Here is a 14,869-nt window from a genome sequence, read left to right on the forward strand (position 1 = left end):
TTTAAAAGAGAACTGGACAAATTCATGGAGGTTAAGTCCATTAATGGCTATTAGCCAGGATGAGTAAGGAATGGTGTCCCTAATCTCTGTTTGTCAGAGGGTGGGGATGGATGGCAGGAGAGAGATCACTTGATCATTACCTGTTAGGTTCACTCCCTCTGGGACACCTGGCATTGGCCACTGTTGGTAGACAGGATACTGGGCTAGATGGACCATTGGTCTGACCCAGTACCTCCGTTCTTATGTTCACGTCTTTTGAGTACTGTTAGGTTCACTCCCTCTGGGGCACCTGGCATTGGCCACTGTCGGTAGACAGATACTGGGCTAGATGGACCTTTGGTCTGACCCAGTACAGCCGTTCTTATGTTCTCCTGAAGACCAAGTTTAAACTTTCTCATTACATTTTTTGACTAAGTAGAAAGGCAAAATCCCAATTCTTTAGCCTCCAGTGTTCACATAACAAACCTCCTTAAGCTAGTCTCCAATAAAACCTTTTTGCTGTAAGTAGTACAGTTTTGATAGATTTAGTTTAACGCTCAGATCCCCCTTCCAAACAATCGATTCATAGTCTGGCAGCTCTTGCCTTTCACTTTCCAGCTTCCAAGATGATCTCCTGTGGGTTCCTTGACACTGTACAACAGATTTTCCTGTTGTGGAGCTGGGCATGCCTGGGAATGAAGACTCTGAGGGCTGTTTAAGTCAGACAGCGCACTCTCTCCCAGAAGTAGATTCTTGACCGGAGATCTAAGTGTTCTCCTTGAACAGTCTTTTCAGTCAAATACACTGTTAAACTCCAGGATCTATAACATTTTCACTGGAGTCCACAACTCCAAACCCCTTAGCAGTTTCTTGCCACACCATCCAATTCTGAGTTAGGGGGACAACCGTGTTATGAAACTATGGCATAGGTCAGTGATCGACTTCACTGTGCATTCTTGCAATCATGAAATATCATGATGAAATGAAGATGAAGAAAAACGTACAGTAAATACCATTTTGAAGATTGTTGGTTTGTAAACCAACTCTGTTTACAATGCTTTACTAGCAGAAAGTAATACTGGTGAAGGCCAGAATGGTATTGCTGCTGGTCACAAACAGATGTTCTGTTCCAGAAAGGTCTAATCCAATATTACCTAATTTGTAACAAAATTATGTTAGATGCAAATATGGGGGGTTTTTAACCAAATTTCTGACAAAATAGATGGATTTATGCTCACATTATCTACTCAACATGCATAATTTTCATATTACCAGAAGCTATGCCAATTCTAGAAGTGGTTTTTATAAGCTTACTCAGCAGGTACTATAAGTGTCTCATTATGGGCTGTTCCCTCTTGGGATTTATGGATTTCCTAGCTTTTATAATTAATACTCATAAGCACTTTGAAAGAAGCATCATATATTCTATTTAATAAAGTCCTAAAATGAATGAATAAATTATCTGACATGAGATTTCAGTCTGATTCAGTCTAACGAACCAAGAAGGTTTACAGCTCTTTGTTCCTTAACACAGTGATTTATTTCTCTAAGAGTTCACCATTAAGAACTGCTCTGTGTTGAACCCCTATGTGGGAGACTGCAGACATATTTGTCATTTCGGAGTAGAGAAGATTATTAAAAAGCTTTACCATGAAATTTCGCAGTTAATAGAACATTTGCCCATTCAAATTAATACAAAAACCTAGTTAGCTTATTGAAAATATGACATTCACAGTACCTGTGTTTGTAGAGGTAAAATGCAAACCCTGATAATATTAGAGCAAAGAATGGTACCAGGATGGCTGCTGCAACAGAACTGCTGTTTGTGCCATAATAGTGATTTGAATGATCTGCATCTGTGCTTAAAGGACCTGAAAATAAAGGAAAGACAAGAGGTAAAATCTCATACAATTTGTGAAAATTAATTTAAATTTCTCCTACAAGAAAGAGTGAAGTATGTTATGTTGAGGTGTGTGGGGTAGAGGTGGGACTTGCATTTAAATTTGAAATAGATTTCAAAATGTTATATTAAAGCATTTCTCATTAATAACTGTCTATAGTGATTTGAAAGCAACCTTTATCAAGTCAAGGAATTTTTGAAAGATTTAAAAATATTCATCATATGATATTATTTTACAAGATACTGCAAGAATACACTTACTAACCTTGTTAATAAAATTACATGATTCATAAAATACAAAAGATTATTATTTATACTGGAGAAGTGATCTAAGGCCCCCATCAGGATTATCTTGGTGGTTATATATATAGAAACACACCAAAGACTTTACAATCTAATTTATAAAAATCATAATCAGTGAATATGGCAAACCCTAAAATGGAAGGAGGAAGGGAGAATACAGGCAATGGCAAGTTAGATATGTGTAATACTTCATGGTTCACATGAAAAAAATGGAAGGGTCAATTATATAATGTATTACAAAAATATTATATAATTATGACAGAATCATGATCATTTTAGAGTCATTTTTACAGTGAAAAATAAAAGTGATTATAACTGAGGCTGAAAAAACACTTTCAGCTGCAAGCAATTTTTTGAACCAACTCCAGCCCCTAAACTTTACAAACAAACAAAACCTTTCTTCCTGAAGCTCTGTATTTGCAGTAAAGATGTAGGGGGAAAAAGGGGAATCAGATAAGCTGCTTTGGTACGATGACATTTTTTATGAAATGTACTTTTGTTAGTATTCTAACACTTTTTGTACTATGTATTTTATTTATTACTACTACACCTCTGCCTTGCTATAACGTGACCCGATATAACACGAATTTGGATATAATGCGGTAAAGAAGCACTCAGGTGGAGGGGGGCGGGGCTGTGTGCTCCGGCGGATCAAATCAACTTCGATAAAACTCGGTTTCACCTATAACGTGGTAAGATATTTTGGCTCCCAAGGACAGCATTCTATTGAGGTAGAGGTGTATGTGTAATTTAGGGCTCAATTCAGTTCCCAGTGAAGTCATGGAAAACCTCCCAGACATCTATGGATCAGCTAGACTGGTGACTTGGCTCACCCCTTAGGTGAAAAATACTGGAATTATACATTTTTCAATATCTGAATCCTCCATCAAGTTCTGGCAGTTTATAAACTTCTCCAAAGATATGGTGAAGAGAAGACCATTTTCAAGATAACAAACTATTTACCATGGTTTGTGTTAATCTGAGGTATCTTTATTGAAGTCAAACTTCAACATAGTGCTGTTATGTGCAAGTAAGAATTATTGGTCTTCAATGCACCAGTGTTTGCTCTATTTTGGTTGCTGTGAGGAACGTTTGTGTATTTGCATGGATATTTTATTACCATTTTATATATGTATGCTGAGCCTTTAAAATTAAGTGTGGTGTGTCTAATTATGACAATTATACAGCTATATAATGAGCTGTAAATGATCCTTTAGATCCACTTTGGTCTATAGTGCTCATTATAATCAATATCTCTGAAAACATGTAAGCTAACTTGTTGATCTTATGATTTGATACATTGTCATCATTGTAAATTAAAGTTAGAGTCTTAATTTTTGAGGTTTTGTTAATTTAAACTAGATCAAAATTATGTGATCATTAGCACATTTTTTACTGCTAGTCTAAAACAGAGAAATCTCTCCTGGAGTTGGGCATTCCCACTACATAAGGTAAATGTTCCTAGGAAGTCTTAATTACCTATCAAGACTACGCAGATGTTGTAAAGCTCCTGTTGCCCTCTCAGTAGACCAAGTTTGCAAATTTTAGCCTAAGTTTTCAGCTTACAATTGGTGTTTTTCAGCTTCATGATCATGCTCACAGCATCACTTTACTAAAAAATCTGACAAAGTCATGAGTGACACTAGTAAAACAGGAGCAAATTGTAAGAGATCATAAATCAGTTTCAACTCTTTTTTAATTCCAATTTGAAAATTAGCATGAAAAAGTTAATGGTTACAAATGAAATGTCATAGACAGATCTTCTAGAAGTGAAAAGCAGTGGTTTAACTGCTAATGAAGAATCTAGAGGAATCCTGGTGTGATGCTGCCAAGGAAGCCTCCTACATCTCCTTACTGCCAGCACTAACGTGAAAAAGGAGGGTCGGGGAAAGGGTATGTGTACACCAGCAGTTCCCAGATGCCAGAAAGAACTTTTAGAACTATGAGCAGTGAAAGTAAGATTAAAGCAGCCTGGGGCTTTTTGATTTTTAAATGTTAACTATGGACAATCTATTACCTACTCTCAAATCAGTAATACAAACTGGTTTATGTCCTTGTGCAGTGGACTCCCACACTATCAATGTCACAAATGACATCTCTTGTTTTAGATGGTTCAGAAATACCATTTGTAATTAAGAAAGCTTAATTTTCACCCACATGTCAGTTTAATCATGGGTAGAAATGCTGCCTATGTTTCAGATTCGGCTTTGGAAAAAATGTATAGTGTCTTCTTTCAAGAAAAGAGGCTTTTCTATAATTCCCAATTTTATGGATTTTTATTCATGTAAGACACTCAACATTATTTCAACATAGTCTATTCTATTTATCATGAATGACTTTAGAGTTGGTTGTGATTAAAACTGCCCTGATGTTAAGTGTGTACTTCTTCCGACAGAATTATCATCATGACAAATGAGAAAACCCATTGTGCTTCTCAGTCTTCTGCAAATATTGATGATTGCTAGGAAGACTTAAAACAGAAAATATCTACATGACAATGCAAAAAAAGAAAAAAGAATTCATAGACAGGTTAAACAATAATTCAAGTCTCTTTTCACTATTAAAGAAGCATATCTTATCATTCAGAAACTACCCTATTTCATAGACTAATTAATATACTCCAGTAATATGGGCAAGCTGTAAGATTATTACTATTTTATTAAACATTATATAGATGTTAAAATCAATATTCAATTCATTTGGAAATATTATTTGGCAGATATGAAAGGGAGGTTACCTACCAGTAAATGGAGTTCTGCAATTTTATTGCCTCTATAGAACCATACGTTAAAATTTGCAGGCTTGTCTCTCAATCTTAGAACCCTTTTAAAGCAATTTTACTTTTGGAGTGTAAACGTATCCAATATTCCCATGGATTCATGGATACCAGTTATGAGATCCACTTGTAACAGTTGTCTTCAGTTCCTCTCCTCCTAATCTGAACATGCTACTGTATGCTAAAGAAGGCTCACTGTGGCTGTGTGAGGCAATATTTTCAGGAAACTAGTAATTGGTAGAAGGTTTTAAAGAATTCCAATGAGGAGTGATTCAGGCTAATCTTCTTGGAACAAAAATTCCCTATGGATCCAGAGATGAGATAACAGCATTAAGTAAATGTGATAACTGAACTCTATGTGGCAGTCTGACAAGTCACAGAGATAAAGATATGTTACGGAACCAAGCCATGGAGATGACTAATTATCTGGTAGAATAGGCTAAGCCCTTTTGGTGTTGATACTCCAGCCCGCTTGTTGCAGGTGTGGATACCGTTTTAGCTCTTTTGATCATTTATTGACAGAGATTTCTTTCCCCTCTGGATTTTTCTCCAAAGGCACAAACAGCAGGATTACCAGCAAGATGGCTTTTAAGTGATAACTCAAGGTCTTTTTGACATCAGATTTATGCAGACTAGCCTCCAAAACATTCTGTGGATTTTGTGGAAAGGATTGAAAACAAACTGATACCCTCTGTAGTAGATCTCACTATAGTCTTACAACTGAGTTATACACTTCCATATTTTAATTTACATATGAATTGTAACTGGAGTTGTAATCCTGGTCTCACAGCCCACTAAGGGAGAGGATTCTGTGAGAGACAATTAAATAGCTCTTACAAGATGCCTCTCTAAATTAAACAGTCTTTTGGTCCCTTCATACAAGGAATTTTTTCCAAGTCTTATGCTTCTTGTTGTCCTTCTATAGACCTTTTCCTATTTCTGCTGTCTCTCAACACAGGAGATTAGAAGGTGCTCTTCTTGCTGATTTAGATGATAGCCAGTTTTCTCTTTGAGAACTCGGATCACCTTCAATTTGACTGATGGCAGAAAAATGCTGAGGACCCTTCTTATGTCCCAAAATTCCAAAGCAAATATATGTAGCAAATATATGTGGTCTCTCTTTCCTACGTATGTGCTTAGAAACTCCCACAACCCTGAACAGACATGTCTGTATCTATAATCAGAGCTAGAAATTGGTCACTAAATGCTTTTCATTCAAGCACACATTGGTGTGATGTACGTCATATTAGATACTGTACATGGAAATAATGAGTGCTTGCCTAGAACTAAAAGGCTGTCAGGATTTGACTTCTGAGAGCAGTCACAAAGGTACATGGAATTATCCAAGGACAGACCTGACCATTCACTTGGCTGAATATTTACTAACATCGCTGAGGAAGGATTGTAAGGTGGCTCCTGTAAATGTTAAGATCTGTGTTGCCTGGAAAGTTAATTTCTCTGTCTGAGCAGAAAGCAAGTAAGCTGCAGAGCTCAAAAGTCCATTGTGATGGACTGTCACATGGAAGCAAAATGGACCAAGCGGTCCCCACAAAGATGTAAGAAAGGAGACTAGTATCAGCCTTGGTTGCAAGTTTCTGGTTGAGTTGTCAAAGTTGCTGCTCCCCAACAAGTTGCAGGATTAAAGGGTGCTGAAAAGAAGGTCCTTAACCTGGGCTGTAAGTAACAAGCACATTGAGGCTGCTGCTGCTAGTCTTGGGAATTATACCCAAAGTCAGCTCCCATATGATGCTGGGAATGGCTCTGATACTTGAAGCAAGGTATTTTCTTCCCAAAGGCAGACTGAGAAAACCCAAGAGGTCAAGCTGTTGTGCTGATTGCCTTAATTCTTCTTATGACATCATTGATCTTACTGCTGAACAGACTGAGATACACTTTCCTTTATAATCATGGCTATGGCAAAAGAAACAGCTGCTATACAGCAGAACCTCAAGGACACAAACACCAGAGTTACAAACTGACTGAGTTACAGACTAACATGGCTACCACTGAAACAGACTGACTGGTCAACCCGATACCAAGGGGAACCAGATCAAGCAGCAGAGACAAAACAAACAAACAAATACTGTACTGTGCCTGTATTGCATCATAAAGATAGGCACATCTGGGCTGCCTGTCCCCACCCCACCCCCTACTTGCCATAGTGTGGGACAGCCACTTACAGGTAGGAGGTGGGGAACACCGTTTTCCCATCTCCCTGCCCCCGGATGAGACAAGGACAAGCTTACAAGAGCCTGGGAAAGAAACTTCCAGAGCTGCTACTGAAACCTGGTCTGGAGTGTAAGCTGCTGGAGCCAGAGCCTGAGCTCCTGCCTGCATGCTGACCTTTGGAGGAGCAGCTCAGTTTTGAAGGTGCACAGTCTGCACTGTGCACCCACTGACACTGTGGTGCCCCAGGGTGCCTCACTCATCACCCTTTTAGCCCAGCTGCCTGTCTCCAACCACACTTGTCAGGCAGCCACTGCAGAACTGTAAGCTCCCGCTTCAATCAGTCCGCCCTGAGGAGCATCCCATAACAGCTTGTTACTAGTTATAAACAACCTTCCGAGGTGTCCGCAACTCTGAGATTCTACTGTATATGAGAAATCAAAGGCTGCTACACAAGATGCATGTCTGAACAGGTCCCAATGCTCTGCTTTCATAATATGTCTGTAAGAATCAGGGAAGAGGTAGCCAAGCTATCATGGCGTCTCTTTTTCACACAAGCATGCACTCATACAGACACAGACACACACAGATAAAAAGACAGATAGAGAAAGGAAACATAGGGGAGTTCTGGAAAAATGTGATGGGGTTAGATCCTCAGTTGGTGTCAAATGGCATAGCTCCATTTAAACTAATGGAGCCATAGCAATGTACACCTTCTAAGGACATGGCACACTGACAGGAATGTTTGCTCCAGCCTCCTTAGCACTGGGTTGATGTATATGTACATAGTAATGGTACTTAAACAGCTTTATAATGGTTCCAGGGTCACAAGGTCATCATGTCTACAGTGGGATTTGATGAGGCACTTCTATGAGGGAGAATACCTAGTTTTTCACCAGCTGCTAGCATATTCGGATTTACAGTTGCAATATACTTCAGATTAAGATTCATTATGAATTTTGGACACCCAAATAGAATCCCACCCTAAACACATATTCACATGCACACAAACAAGCAAACACATAGCGAATAATATTAAAAATCTGTTTGATTTTGTTCTTAAATTCAAAGGGCTAAGCTCTCAGAACTATATAATTTATTTGGTTGAATAGAAATTGGTTTAGCAATATGTGACAGCCTCACTACTTGGTAAAGGTCATTTAAAGTAAAATAATCATCATATATTACTTCATGAACATTTGCACTGATGTTCTTCACAGGAGCATCCTATGTTCATCTCATTAGGTTGCTATGGCATCAAAAATGAGATGGTAACATGACATAGTTCAATTAGAATTTTAATTACACATTTCAACCAAATTATTAAGTAGTTTAGACCATTTGTAAGTTTTATGGCTGTAATTCCCTAAAATAAATATGCTTTCTTCAATTAGGATGCTGGCACAGTCATTTGATGCCTTCACTGTTAAAAATGCCAAATAGATAAAACACAGTATAGTTCCATAAATGCATTCTTACCTTGCCTTTGGAGCATAAATTTTCCAAAGTCTTTTCCATGCATATCACCTTGATAAGTAAACACACCTCTTTCAAGCCCTGATGACACCTAAAGGACATGAAAATGGGAGGAAGATGTCTGAAACAAATAAGTAATAACCACTTCTGCAGTTGGCAGTATGTCCATTCTAATTGGGCCTGATTCAGAATAATTATTTGGAGTCAGTTATAGTTTAGTTATTTTTACCCTTTGACAAGTAAAGGTAACATTTATGTTTCAATCTATAAATGTTAAAAATCATAGTTATTAACTTAATGAAGGTTTTAAAAAATAACAGTAGAAAACGACATTTTCATTTTGAACAAGAGTCTTGCATATAATGGAAATTCTAAAAATCTTAAATGTTTATCTTTCCACTTGACTTAGATAACTAAATTAGAATATGCATTTAGAAAATCTCTACATTTTCAGTATGCAGAGTACTTTCTATACTAAATATTGTGAAGGACAAGGGAATATAGCAGAGAGTGAAGAAACTTTATCTATTTGCTTAAAGTAAAAATGACAAATCTTTAAGAGTTACCACTCTTAAGAGTTACCACTATGCAGCTTTGGGGGCCACTGAAATTATTTGTGAATTTGAACTGAATTTAGCACATAGTTTCATCTGAAAAATTTTTTAATGGACAAAGTAATTTCAAAATGATGTTTACTTTTGAAATCTATTTAAAAAAGCAAAACAGAACAGAATGTGAGGGAAACAAATAAAATGCAAGAAAAAAAATCAGGAAATAAAAAGGTTTCAGTCAAACAAAATGTTTTTTTTGACCCAAAATTAATTTTTTTCATTTTTTTTCTTTTGGAGGGTAAAACAAAGAATTTCCATTTCAGGTCTACCTGAAACATTATTTTTCCAGTTTCGCCTTAGAAGCAAAATAAAAATTATATGCTCAGCTCTAGTCACTGCTGAGTATGCAGCAAAAGAAAATGCCAGGGCTTTGAAACAAGTAGTTGAAAATTATAAGTGAAATCAAATATAAGATATAGAAAATATCTCTCTAGATGCCAGCATAAAAGCTACACATTGGTTTTACTGAATCTAAGTCACAACTGTGTTATTCCTGAATAAGGGAAGACAATTACTGCATCACATACATGGTCCATTAGCTCTATTTCTGTAACTTCATAACTTCATTATTGCATTCTTAAAGACAACAATACTCCTCAACTTATTAAAGTACACTTAATTGTTTATAGAACAACAATAAAAATGATGTTTATAAAAGAAAAAATGTCACGTATTTGTTCTAAAACAAACCACAAACAGGAAAATATGTATATCAACCTTTTTTTACAGTGTAGCAGATATGTTAATATTGCAGAGAATATGGAAACAGTATATACATTTAAGAACATAAGAATGGCCCTATTGGGTCAGACCAAAGGTCCATCTAGCTAGTTATCCTGTCTTCTGACAGTGGCCAGCGCCACGTGTCTCAGAGGGAATGAACAGAACAGGTAGTCATCAAGTGATAAATCCCCTGTCGCTCATTCTCAGCTTCTGGCAAACAGAGGCTAGGGACGCACATTTTTCTTAGAAAAAGAAAAAAAATATGGGTATGTTCTATACATACATACATTCTATACAACAATCATAATAAAAAAGATATAGGAAACTAGAGGCTGCCTTAAGCCAAGCAAGCATATTTATAGAGTCTGATTTACTTACATAGCCATCTAGTGCCCAGTTATCATTTTCAAACTTGCTTACAAAAGTTTCCACAGGGCCTTTAATTTGAAAGACTTTTAAAAGCAAATGAGCCTCTTCTTTCTTGTAAACACCTATTAAGAGAAGAGTGTAAAATATGTCTTTTAAACATGTTTTTAAATGGTATCCCATGTAGTTAACATTTAAAAGAACATATTTTAATGACCTCCATGAGCCAAAGTACCTAATGTGAAAAATATTCTATGCTACATATATGACTTTAGTTCCAGGATATTCTCTGAAGTCTAGGAGTATCTATATCAGAGACTGCTGCATTAGCAGTGAGGGGATAAAATGGGGCCAGCCACCCCTCACCTCAGCACCTTGCTGGACACCCCCACTCTCTGGAGGCACTTGGACTCAGGCAGAGCTGCCCAGAGGATTCAGGGGGCCTGGGGCAAAGCAATTTTGGGGGCCCCTTCCATAAAAAAATTGCAATACTATACTCTCATGGGGGCCCCTGCGAGGCCCGGGCAAATTGCCCCACTTGCTCCCCCCCACAGGCAGCCTTGGGAAAAATAAACCTTCCGCATCTCGGCACAAACCCAGTTTTGAGAAAACTTCTTTACAAGGTATCACTGGTTCTCAGAATCAGCTAGTGCTAAAAGGCACTAAAGCTCATTAAAAGGGTAGGAAAATATTCTCCATCAAAACTTTTTTTGGATAGAAAACTAGGGGTTTTTAAAAAGCAGAAAAATATCATGGACAATGTCTGCTTTCCTTCAAAATTTGTTGTGGTTTTTCTAATGGAAAAGCTAATTAGTTTGCCAAAATCTGAAATATGGTTTTGGAGTTTACACAAGTGTGTGGCCAATATATTTGCTGCGTGCTGTGTTTTGATTGTTTAAAGAAACAATACAAATTCTGCTAAAAAAAATCAAACCTCTTTGAACCAATTCCTGTGACTAAACGCCTGAGCCCGATCCAGTCAGAGATTCGTCAGGTTTCTGGATACTCGCTGGCCTTCCCTTGCTCATACTGTTCCATAACTTTGGGTTCATTCAGGATAAGAACATAGAATGCCCTACTGGTCAAGCCAAAGGTCCATCCTAGCCCAGTATCCTGTTACTGACAAGGGCCAAGTGCCAAATGCCCCAGAGGGAGTGAACCTAACAGGTAATGATCAAGTGATCTCTCCCTGCCATTCATCTCCACCCTCTGTTCAGCAGAGCTAGGGACACCAAATTCCTTATCCATCCTGGCTATGCCACTTAACCCATGCATTTCTCTGTTTCCTAGAGACTGGGCTCCATGGGGTTCCTCACAAACGGAGAGATCTGCTGGGGTTGTCTTTAGTATAGGCTTATGTACCTGTACTCCACAATGAAGCATTTTGAGTGCTTTGTTTCCAGAATGCTCAGGATTAGCCTATGTTGTAAAACTGACATGCTCAAATAGCACATGAGTCATGTGAAATAGGATTGCAGGGGTGCCTAATTAATTAACCGCAGGGTTTCTCAAATGGGGGTTGGACGCCCTCAGGGGTCGCAAGGTTATTACTGGGGGTCGCAAGCGTCAGCCTCCACCGTCAACCCGATTTGGCCTCCAGCATTTAAATAGTCCTAAATATATAAAAAGTGTTTTCAATTTTAAGGAGGAGGGGGGCACACTGAGAGGTTTTGCTATGGTAATTGGTCACCAAGGACAAGTTTGAGAACCACCTTAGAATTAACCCCCCTCTGAAGCCTCAGGGAATGCAGGGTGGTGGTCTCCTTAGTAAGTTGGGAAGGAGGTAAGGTGGTGTAGGATATTGCTCTTCTCATTGACCCTCCCCAGTGCTAATTTTAAAAATGAAGCTACCTCCCCGACATGAATCTCCCTACTGACACTGAATTAAATATAGAACTATAATTTTGGCATTTGAAGAAGTGAAGGGTGGTAGCCCTAATGGAAAAGCTAAACGAGTCGGCTCTTCTGCAAGCCCAACTGCTGAATGAGCTTAGGCGTAGGGAAGGCTGTCACCCAAACAGCCCTGGCCCTCCCCTATTCGACCCCTCCCACTTCTCTGCCCCAACTCCACCCCCTCAGAAATCCACCCATCCTGGCTCCTTGCCCCACCATCCCCCAGAGACCCACCACCACACCGGGACCCCATCCCTGCTCCGTGTCCCTGACTGCCCAACCCCTATCGCCGCCCCTCGTGAGTCCTGAGAGATCCCCAGACTGCCCTATAGATGCACCCCCCATTCTCCTGTCCCCTGACCTCTGCCCCCTCCCTGTCTGCTGTCCCAGGACTCCCTGCCCCTTATCCAACTCCCCACTCCGGCCCCGGCCCCGGCCCCTTACCCCCAGCTTCCCCCTCACCCGAAGCCTCAGCGTGTTGTATCCAGCAGCAGCCCTGAATAGCAACGCAGCGTGACTCCGCCGGGGTCCTGTGATCCTCCCCGCTCACAGCCACGTGGTAAGGGGGTGGGGCTACGAGCTACAGCTGGGCCTGATCTCCCAGCCCCACCCCCTTACCCCACAGCTCTGAGTGGGGTGGAGCTCAGGCCCCACCACAGTCACGCTGCACAGCTATTCAGGGACACTCCTGGATGAGCTGAGTCTCCGGGAGAGGGGTGGAGGTGGGGCCAAGGCGGAAGCCTCACCCGTTCTCTTGGGGGCCCCTGCGGAGCATGGGGCCTGGAACAAATTGCCCCACCCGCTTGGCGGCCCTGGACTCAGTTGGTGCCTCCCCTCATCTCTCCCCACCCACCACCATGTGGCTTTGGGGGAAAAACCGGAGAAAGAAGTCAGCCAGAGACTACAGCTGGTAGCAGAAGCAGCCGATGCAGGGACATATGGACACTCAGAAAATTTTCTACAGTTTTGACTGGATTTTCTCTGCCCTATGCCAAGTGGCTGTTTGCTTCAATTTTCTCCTTTCCCCCTTTCCACTCTTCTTTACAGTCTTTTCACCCTAGCTTCACTCCACATTTTGCCACTATTACCTTCTTCTTTTTGTCTTGTCCCTCTCACTCCTTTTTCTTTCCTTTTCCATTTAGCTTAATCTCCCATGTCACAAAAAAATATGTGGAACTAACATGATGTTTGCTGACATCATGATGTTTTCTCAGCTTATCTATTATACTGTTTCCTGCACACTGAGAATGTCTTGTCTATTTAGAGTATAAACACTTCTGGGAAGGGACTGTCTACTATTCTGTGTCTGTAAAATATCTTTCACAATGTGGCCCCATTTTTGGGTGGATGTGTTTTACCCCAACAGACTGGAAACAAGGCATACATTTTTAATGAAAGAGCAATTAACTATTGGAACAATTGACTGGATTCACCATCACTGACAATTTTAAATCACAATAGAACATTTTTTCTAAAAGCTATTCTCTAGGAATTATTTTGGGAAAATCTATGACCTCTGTTATACAGTAGGTCAGATTACATAATCACAATGGTCCTTCTTTGCCTTGGGATATCTGAAGTACTGTTACTATAGTAAACACCAGTTTCAATGAAAGATGCCTTTACATGTTGCAGATAACTGCTGCAACACTGCCCTTTACACTCGACCAGGAAAGATGCACCATCTTAGCTGATAATGGCCATTTAAAACATAAATTTGATCAGACTGTTAGATCAGAACATAAATTAACATCCCAGAAAGGAACACATAACTTACTATACTCTGTAATTAACCCTACCCTATTTTATGTAAGGCTATTATCAAGATGTCTCTCCTTTAAAACAAAGTAAAAATAATAAACAAATAATATCTTCCTTTATAGACCTTTTGATCTTAACAGATCCTGAAGTGCAGAAAAAACTATATATGGTATGGATGACTTTGCCTACTACTGAAATACATCCACCTTCAGAGTTTAGCATGACAATGGTTTAACAGCACGAAGTGTCACTGCAAAACAGCTTGAGACAAGAAATGAAGCAGATACATTATTTGAAACTCTGGGAGTATTTAACTGGGCAAAATGTAACTGACCAAGCTGGAATTTGAGCAGGACACTACATTTAGCATTGTTACTGTTGCAAAATACACTGAATGGATTTTTAATGATAATATATTGGTCATGATTTTCATTTTACATAGTGCATAAATGACCCATATCATCAGTTAGAAGATATTACTGATGTGATTCTAATTTTGGTATTTAGTGTTTACAACAGCAGAAAATATGACAAATTGGAACAACTGAAAAAGCAACAAACCAGATATTTCTACTACTTAATTCTAAACCTACCTGATAGCTTAAGTTGTACATTGGACGATTCAATGAATGTGGCATTCACTTTGCTGCTTGTAGTATTGAACCAGTCGACTGTTAGAGTAGCAGGTTGCCTTTTCCCTAGATACTCATAAAATCCTTTCCACAATGAATTTATGAAAAACACATCTGAAGGAACTGAAAAAATAAGCAATAAACAAAAGGAATAAATTACCACAAACCAAAAGTAAAGTAAAGCACTCATGCATTGTTCTGAGTGTTTTTACATAAAGATATACAGTATCAGAGACAATGTATATAATGAACTTCCTGTACAGCTTCACATAATATCATGCTT

The 14,869-nt window shown here is 39.1% G+C and overlaps 1 protein-coding gene across 1 annotated transcript in view; it reads right to left on the minus strand.

Annotated features, from left to right (window-relative positions):
- CSMD1 (CUB and Sushi multiple domains 1) overlaps positions 1–14,869 on the minus strand; it is a 2,093,217-nt gene that overhangs the window by 11,409 nt on the left and 2,066,939 nt on the right. Inside the window, exons 65-68 of the mRNA XM_075063712.1 lie at positions 14,548–14,709; positions 10,313–10,425; positions 8,604–8,691; positions 1,718–1,850 (exon numbers count right to left, since the gene is read on the minus strand). Of these exons, the coding sequence (XP_074919813.1) occupies positions 1,718–1,850; positions 8,604–8,691; positions 10,313–10,425; positions 14,548–14,709 (496 nt within the window). The remainder of the gene's footprint in view (positions 1–1,717; positions 1,851–8,603; positions 8,692–10,312; positions 10,426–14,547; positions 14,710–14,869) is intronic.

Source organism: Chelonoidis abingdonii, chromosome 3 (genome assembly GCF_003597395.2).
Source record: "Chelonoidis abingdonii isolate Lonesome George chromosome 3, CheloAbing_2.0, whole genome shotgun sequence".
In the NCBI taxonomy this organism is placed as follows: domain Eukaryota; kingdom Metazoa; phylum Chordata; order Testudines; family Testudinidae; genus Chelonoidis; species Chelonoidis abingdonii.